The sequence below is a fragment of the Diabrotica undecimpunctata genome, chromosome 1 (genome assembly GCF_040954645.1).
Source record: "Diabrotica undecimpunctata isolate CICGRU chromosome 1, icDiaUnde3, whole genome shotgun sequence".
Classification (NCBI taxonomy): domain Eukaryota; kingdom Metazoa; phylum Arthropoda; class Insecta; order Coleoptera; family Chrysomelidae; genus Diabrotica; species Diabrotica undecimpunctata.
The window spans coordinates 183,627,272-183,636,513 of NC_092803.1; the positions used below are offsets into that span (position 1 = coordinate 183,627,272).

At 33.5% G+C, this 9,242-nt stretch overlaps 1 protein-coding gene across 1 annotated transcript; it reads right to left on the reverse strand.

The window, feature by feature from the left end:
- Nucleotides 1-2,800: 2,800 nt before the first annotated feature.
- Nucleotides 2,801-8,458, reverse strand: LOC140432680 (juvenile hormone epoxide hydrolase 1-like). The gene is made up of 5 exons (XM_072520739.1): nucleotides 8,211-8,458; nucleotides 6,303-6,678; nucleotides 4,388-4,753; nucleotides 3,724-3,958; nucleotides 2,801-3,065 (listed from the first exon to the last, which is right to left on the reverse strand). The coding sequence occupies exons 1-5, from the start codon at nucleotides 8,394-8,396 to the stop codon at nucleotides 2,843-2,845; spliced, it is 1,386 nt and encodes a 461-aa protein (XP_072376840.1). The 5' UTR covers nucleotides 8,397-8,458; the 3' UTR covers nucleotides 2,801-2,842.
- Between the last annotated feature and the right edge of the window lie 784 nt (nucleotides 8,459-9,242).

Genomic DNA, 9,242 nt, shown 5'->3' on the forward strand with positions numbered 1-9,242 from the left:
TTTTCCAAGCCCTTCCCTCACATATGGTGATACGGAATCTCTTTGTAGATCGAAGCTCGAACCGAAAATTTTGCACATAGTTATACCAAAAAGCACATGGACCATTACATTTAAAGTGTTGGTATTTGTGTGTCTTGATGTAAGCTCTGATTTTTAACATATCAAGGGGCCTTGCATCTCTCTTGAATGTTTTGTGTTTGTTTTACTTGCTGTAGCCTATATGCTAGAGTTTTTTTGTGATCCATATATCCATATTGGATTTAAAATAAATTCATAAATATGTTGTTTATTTTTCATTCGGTTTCCAAGTAAATAAGTATCGTTTATAGAAATTAATGGCCTGTTAACTTTTTTTAAACTATTTACTCGTACTACTTTATTTGTAAACGTTATCTATGTTGATTTTCTGGCGCTATACAATTTAAAACCATGATAACTCTGTGGTTGGAGTATGTAGCGATTGTTGTATTATTGTTGGTTGTGAGATGTTAAGTAACGTCGATGTATGTATTGTTGGTGATTGGTAGATGTTAAGTAATGTCAGCGTGTGTAGTGATTGTATAGTTGTTGGGAGATGATAGGTAAGGAATGTGCCTTCTTCTTCTTTTCAGTTCAGGTGAGTCTCGTTAATCTCTGGCTCTTTGACATAAGACCTTTGTACCATACATTGTGTTTTCCAATAAACTCTTAGTCCTATGACCCCGACGAAGGCCAACAGTTTCTTTATTGGCAGTTTTAGTATCTCTTCTGACTGAATCCTCAGTTGACCAGTGAACTCCTGCCTCATATCACTTAGCACATTGCAATGGCATAGGATGAGTACGGCAATCTCTTCTTTTATTTCGAATTTTCTGCACCATGATTCATTCACCTTACCTAGTCTGTATAGGTATTTTTTTACACAACAATGCCCAGTTACCATTTTGGTAAGCGTTTTAATATTCTTGATTATTTTCCTAATCTGGATTTGCCCTTAAGTGGCTCTGCATTTCTTTTGATGATTCCTTATCGGCCAATGCTGAACCTCGTGTTTTGTAGCATCTTTAGTGATGCCACAGAATGGTTTTGGTCATACAAAGAATTCTCTCGAGCCTTGTTTTGCCAATAAATCTGCTCGTTCATTGCCATGCACCCCTTCATGACCCATATTAAAGATAAACCAAGTTGTTGAGGAGATCCTTGAAATTCCTCATCAATTTGGGTTTATTGAGTGGGTTCTTTACTGCCAGAATAGTGCTTGACTATCTATTTAAATATTGATTCTCTTTGCATTGAGGTCTTCATCTATGATTTTATCAATGCAGGCCATCAAAGCTAAACATCAGCTTGGAATACAGTTGTATATTGACCTAGACCGTAAGATTTATTGTAATTACATGTCTGTCCAAAGCCTCCTGATCCAGTACCATGGGCAGTTTTAGATCCATCAGTGAATCAATTTAAGTCCCCAATAATATTTGGGACTTTTTGTTGTCCAGATGCGATAATTGTGTTAATCTTCTCAGTAAAGATAAGTTTCGGTGTCATCATATCTCAGTTCATCATAAAGATGGATTCCTCAAGTATAGACAAAGTGGTATTTTTATGGCTGTTCAATACATAACTCGGTCTCCAAGTATTATTGGCTTTAAATCTCAGAATGGTCATAAAGGCTACCGTCGAAATATAGAATTTCAGCAGTGGGAGACCCGTCCTGTAATAGTCTCTAAATTGTATTATTCAAGGCTACTACTGTTTTATTTAGATGCGCTTATCTTTGTAGGGTGGTTACAGAGGTCTTAGAATATTGAAAAGCAGTCTGTTCGGCCAAAGTATTAAATAATAAGTAACTGTCGGTCATATCACTGATGTGTATAACCAACAGATTACATTTGGTTTCAACACCCAGGTGCAGTTCCAGAAGAGTCGCGAAGTCCTCTTGGTTATATTGTTAATATTAGTGCTCCAATTGAGTTTTGAAGTCCAGGGTTACCCCTAGATACTTAATTTCAGCTCACCCAGTCCAGTAATCTTCCTCTTATTAGTGAAACCTACTACTAATTTAGATTTGGAAGGGTTCACAGAGGTGTTCTCTTTTAGACACCAATTCTCTATGTAATGAAGGGCATATTGCACCTGATCACCAGACACTGGGAAATTTTCCCCTAGTCACTATTAGAATGTTGTCTGCGAAACTCTGGATCCAGATTCCTTGGCTGCTAAACCCATTAATCAGGTCATCAACGGCTATATTCCATATTGTTGGTGACAATACATCCTCTTGAGGGCACCCCTTAATTATCCTCAAGTTTATGGCATTTTATGGCATCTTCATAAGTATATGTAGATATTATTTTGCTCTGAAGCATCTGAATAATCCACTTGTATGTTGTGTTGTTGATTTTCTTCGTCAACAGTGCACTAAGTATTAACTCGATAGAGTTATTTTCAAATGCACCTTCCATGTATAAAAATGCAACTTGGGCGACATCTTTCTGGTGTAAACTCCTTTCAAGTTCCGACACCAGATCGTTCAGGCCAGCTTCGCCTAATTTCCCTGCTTTTCAACATGGTTATTATTCGTGATTTATTCATTTAAGCTTTTTTCCATGGTTTTTAACATAAATGAAGTCAGACTTATAGGCCTGTATGATTTTGATAAGGTGTAATGTGCCTTGTATGGAATATATATGGCCATCACCCACTTCAGTACAACGGTTTAGTTGCAAAACTGTCGGTTGTCCATCAGCAAAGAATCTTCTGGTAAAATCATTTTTAATTTTTTTAAGTTTTGCCACAGAAATAAACATGAATAACCATAACTTGTTATAAACATTTACTCACAATAAAAAACATAAAAAAATTAATTTTTGGGTTTTTGGTTATAGAAATCTTGAACTTTTTCAACGAAATCGTAAGTGTCTTTGGCAAGAACATTTGGAGCTTCAAAAGCAGCGAAGTGCCCACCGGTTTTATGCGACCTTGCTAGCAGTAAATTACGGTACCTTTCCTTTAGAATTGATTCTGGTATATATAAAATCTCGTGTTCAAATTGGGAGCACGCGCTGGGAACATGGATGGGAAGACTGCAAAATAAGAATAGTATTATTATCAAAAAGCGCAAACAGTATTCTGCAAAATAAATATTCATTACTATTTAAATGGGAATAAGCCACAATTAAAGGTTAAAATACGTTTATTGACGTTTCAATTTCCACTTCGGAAATCGTTCTCAAAATACAAACATTAGTAAATTAAACAAATTTTGTTTTTTGTTACTTAGTGAAAAATTCTTCTAATAATTTAATTTTATCTGACTCATCTATATTGACAATTCAGACATACATTATACATTTTAAAGTAGACGACTTTAAAAAATGATATTGCCAATATTGTTGAGTTGCGTTCCTGGGACGACTTTACTTATAAGATAGTTCATTCGATTACATGAAATCTTCTTTAACTTGAGAATATCCGTCAGAAAAAAAAAAACGATTTCCGAAGTGGAAATTGAAACGTCAATAAACGTATTTTAACCTTTAATTGTGGCTTATTCCCATTTAAATAGTAATTAATTTAAAATGCCACAAGAAAATAGCTTCAGAACAAAATAAATATTCTTTTAGAAAAAACAATTGTGGTTTTGTTTTAAATGAAATTAACTTTTTCATTTATAATAGACGACAAAATACAAAAAACTTTCAAATAAATGTTAATAAAAAGTTTAAGAAATTAATAAATTACCCATCGGTGTTCAAGACGAAGTAATTATAATTGAATGCTTCTGCATACAACCTCATGGAGGTAGTGATAGATCTGGTAACCCAGTAAACCATCACATTGTCCAACAACTTTTCTAAAGTAAATTTCTTTGTCAATCCTCCATCTTCCAAGTCTCTCCATGCAGGATTGGTCCATGTGGTGAACTTCTCTATGATGTAAGCAGCAAGTCCTACAGGACTCTCGCGTAGAGCGACACCTGGAATTAAAGATTTTATTTATTTATTTCGCTTGTGGTTACATGGGAGAGTTATGTAGATAAATAGAATAGTTATAAATAATTATAGCTATATTAACAAATTCTACAAATAAACATTGGGGTTACATGAATTTTTACGAAAAATTAGCTACAATTTTACTTTAAAATAAGTTTCGATTTCCATTTTGGAAATCGTTCTTAAAATATAAAATCGTGAAACAACTTGGTTATAAAAACATCACAATATTTTAAATAATTCTTTTTTGGAAACAATTTCCAGAGTGAAAATCGAAACGTCAAATAACAATATTGTAAAGTGTAATTTTCATTACAATTAATTGTGGCTCAATCCCATATGAACATAATATTTAGCTTAAACATGCCGCAATTTCTGAAACTTTTTTCCCTTTTGACAATGTTAAAACTTACCAACGGTATCCGGTTTAGTAGACTGAAGATGCATGTAACCAGTTTCCAGCAAAACGAATCCAAAAATTTTTATTCTGGGATAAACCAGATGTTGCTGGTCAGCTTCAACAACCAAAGATGGCATGAGACTGCCCAGTGCTAATTTTAAATTAGAGAGGGGACTATTGACATAACACAAATTGGAATGGACCCCTAACACTTTTTCTGGGAAAAAAGAGGCTAAATTTGAGATTATTGTGGAGCCCCAATCACCTCCCTGAAGGTAGTACTTCCGGAATCCCAATCGAGCCATAAGGTTCTTCATAATAACGGCTACGTGGGGTGGACTAAGCCCAGGCACTTCAGCAGCTTCAGAAAATCCATAACCTAAAAAAAATACAAACTTGTACTATACGTGGTAAATTATCAACGCTTTTAACAACACTAAATAATAATATATCATATATATCACAAAGAAAGATATTATGCAAAATCTTAGGAGCAGAATAAAGGCGACATATGTACATAGAACAAACACTTATTGTACGCAATAAAAATACATCTAGGATAATCAAAACGATGGAAATTCCGACCAAGACAACATAATAAAAGTAAAAGTAGAAGAAGAACTAACTAATCCTATTGAAGTTGGGAATGGGATAAGTCAGGGAGATTCTCTGAGTCTTCTATTGTTCAAACTGACTATGGATAAACTAATAAAAATGTAAGAACTTAAAAAGGTTATCAAATGGAAGAGAAACAGCTTAAAATATTCGCTATGCAAACGACGTAATACTACTCTCTTTGAGTGAAGATGATTTACAACGTATGCTGCACCAATTTAATATAACCACCAGAAAATTTAACGTGTTAATTTCCCCATTTCCCCAAAAAAGATAAAATGTAAATTGGAGCTCAAAAGGTCAGAACAAGTGGTGGAGTTTAAATATCTAGACATCACATTATCTAGCGACGGAAAGCTTGAAACAGAAGTCGAAGATCAAGTAAATAGAGCAAACAGAACCGCAGGTTGCCTGAATGAAACAATATGGAGAAATAAAAATATCGGGAAAGAAATGAAAGGCAGAAATTACAAAACAGTCATCAGATCAATAATGATTTACGCGGCAGAAACTCTACCTGACACAGAGACGTCAAAAAGTATGTTAGAAACAGCAGAGATTAAAACACTTAGAAAAATTTATGGTAAGACACTATGTGACAGAGCTAGAAGTACAGATATACGATGTAGATGTAAGGTGGAGAATATCAAGGGGGCGTAAGAAATAGAAGAGTAGAATGGAACGATCATATAAGCCGAAAAACACTAAATACCCTAGAGAATAAACATGATGTGCAAAAAGAAGGGAAAATAAAAATATTTTACATAATGAAAAAGAGGATGCGGTCGATCTTAAGAGAAAATAAAAGATTGGAGGAGGAAGAAGAGAAAATAAAAGATGCCCACATTTGAGGGCAAATATAAATCATAGGTAACGTTTGATACATGAGAACAACCAACTATCAAATGTGGAAAAATGCAGTATCTGAAGACAAGCATCCGAGCCGAAGTAAGCAGAATGCTACAGCATTTAAACACCACGAAAACAAACTACAGTGCTATCTAGAAAATGTTGCAAGATAGATACAATAACTCAAGGATGAATTAATTTATATTAATCAACAACAGACGACATTAATAGACAATCTTTTTCCAGCTGCATAAGAGATAAAAGAAGCATCAGCAAAGGCGCTGAAAACATTGCATGACACTCTTTATCAATGCTTGGAAGTGACTATGGACTACCTGTAATGACAGACTCCTACAGAGGCCTAATCTAAGAAAAAATTTGAATCCTTAGAGATATTAAGATACTATTCCATTATTTCCTAAAATCATCTTAAGTAAAAGTGTAAGCATACAATAATCTCATACCTGGTAAACTTGGAATAATCAGTTCAAACACAAAATCTCTTCCGTTCTGCGGTTTGGTCAAAAGTGGTATAATTTCATAAAACTCTCTAACAGAACCTGGCCATCCATGCAACATTAACATCGGGAAAACCTTCAGTCCTTTGGTATTAGCAGGTTTGACATGAAGGAAATGGATGTTAAGTCCTTGAATATTTGTCGTGAACTGTGGATACTGGTTGAAAAACTTCTCCCTTTGTCTCCAGTCGTATTTGTTCTTCCAATAGTCCACTATAGTTTTCAGCAGATTCGTGTTCATTCCGTAGTTTTGATTAACGCCATCTAATGGTGGTTGAAATGGAAGAGTATGATCGAGTCTGTCCTTTAAATCTTTTAAAATCTGTAGAAATAAAAATAAATGGAAGAAATAACATCCGTGTAGACTTCAATATTAATCGTGTCCTGTCTAATTAGCACCTTTGGAAAGTATTTTTCTTGTTTTTTTGATCGTGTAGACTTTTGTCATTCAGTACGTTGTAATTTTCAATAAATTTCTGCAACACTTTAACAAATTCAAATTTATAGTCCACACATACCATTACAGATGGTTCACCCACGCCGACCATAAGTTTTTTCAAAGTTGTTCAAAAAATTTGTATATTTATTACATATTTGGATCAATATTTTGTTACCAAATACTCATCTAAAGTTTGTTTTGTAATTCTGACTTTTTAAAATTTTAAAATTTTCTTATATAAGAAATTATTTCAATTATTTAGATTGTCACATTTAAATTTAAATTTAATTCATTTAGTGTAGTAGTAAGTAGTCACTTAAAAGTATGCCAATATTATACACATTAGCTTACAATTTACATTTAAATGTTTAACTACTATTTCAGTAAGGTCTGTTTGCTTCAAAACTATTTAACTTTAGTTACAACACTAAGAAATAGAAGAAGAACTGTCACACTTTAACCTACATTAGCTTGTCAAATTTACCTCATAAAATACTAGTAGACAAAAAAAAACTCAATTTTACCAGTTCCTCTCCTACAAAGTGATGTAGTGCCAATAAGCCCCCTTTTTAAAATTTATTGTCTGTTTTGTCCTTTTAAATGTGTTCTGTTTGTCCCTAATTGTCCTTAATTGTTTTAGTTTTATAATTTTAACATATATGACATTACAATTTTCTGCCAAAACATACATCAAATGCACTTTATCAAAAAATTTGATAATCACAAGTCAAAGAAATTGCACACCCACAAAATAGTACATCTAATTTCATTCATTGTCATACAAATGTCCTCTTATTGTAAAAATTTCAATAAATTAACACACATCTCTAAAATATATCTCTTGAATGAATATAAATAACTTTTAATAATTTAAATAATATAAAACATCACTTTCATTTAACAAACAATCACATATACCTTATCCCTATTTCATTTGTTAACATCTCTCCCCTCAAGAAGCTTACTTGCTAATTGTTAGACAATTACAATATTAACCGAAGATCACCCATCATCAGCAATACAGGATAGTTTGAACTATGTATCACGAATCGTTAACTAATAATTCTTGTACCGGCATATAAGTAGTATTTTGTTTGTTACTAATTTATTACAATTCAATAGATTATATCTTACCAATTTGTGGGTTTTTACTTTGTCTGCTTAATCAATTTTATGCATATTAATAAATACAGACATGTAATATTGGCATAATTACTATAAGTTTTTTGATCTTTTTCTTTGTACCGTTTGACCTGAAGATTAAGTTTGAAAATTAAATTTGTGTAAATTGTACATACATGCTTCCTTCAATCAAATCGTTGTGTAACTAAAGTTATAGTGTGCATAACAACCAAGAATGTACAATTATGAAGATTAACCGAAAAAAAAAGTTTTACAAACTAACGAAAACTCACTTCATCTGAAATCTGAATTTTAAACGGTTTGATACTAGTATCTTCTTTCGCCGGCTTTGCGACTTTCCACCATCTCTCTCCCAAATCTGGCACCTCTGGCGTTTGAAGCAAACATTTTGTACTGTAGATAATTAAAATGGCTAAAAGGACTGACACAACAGCCCCAACTTTAGCGCAACACCCCATGTTTGTTTGTCAACTTCTCACACAACACTGCAACAGGGTAAACTTCACGTGAGTACACGCATGTCTGCTGATAGGAATGATATTTTAAAATTTGAAGGACGCGCTGGTTGAGAGATCGAAGGTCTAGGTTCTAGGTTAATGAGTTCAAGTGGTTCAAAATATTCCTCCACAAACAATTCAATTAATCTACACCTATACTATTAAATTTGTAATAATCAAAGCAGCTTGGGAATATTTATGATTATAAAGGATTACGAGGACTATTCAATATTATGTTCAACAAAGAAAACAATTTTTTTTTAAATGAAGAACATATTGCCATTCGGTCTACAGCAATAGAGAATATAGCCTTGTTTAAGCTCTTTGCATTGCGTTTATAGTAAATAGATTGATTCCTTATTAGCCTGTGGGCTGTTCTCATGGCTCCTGTGACACTCTTTATGTGCCACTAAGCAGCCGAATTGCTCCAAACTGTTGAGTTTTGATCAACCATGTAGATGAACAGTAAGTCATCAACGGCCTTATAACCGTTATGTGTAACAAAGGTTCATTTCTGGACTAAGTCTCCATTTCTTCCCACGTAGTCCTCTACATATAGTCCAGTCGTCAGAGAGTTGACCCCTAAAAATCATACGAATATGCTGAATTTTGCCAAGAATATTCATTTTGACACTCCAAAAAAGTTGCAAAAATTTTTATCACTTTTACCCCCCGGCTTCCTTCTAAAACAGCCCTCGTAGTGGGAAAAAAGCATTTTTTGTGTAGAATGAATCGTTCTCTTAGAAATAACGCTTAAAGCGACCGTTGATTTTGAATGTCAGTTACGTGCGCGAAATCAGTGTTCAA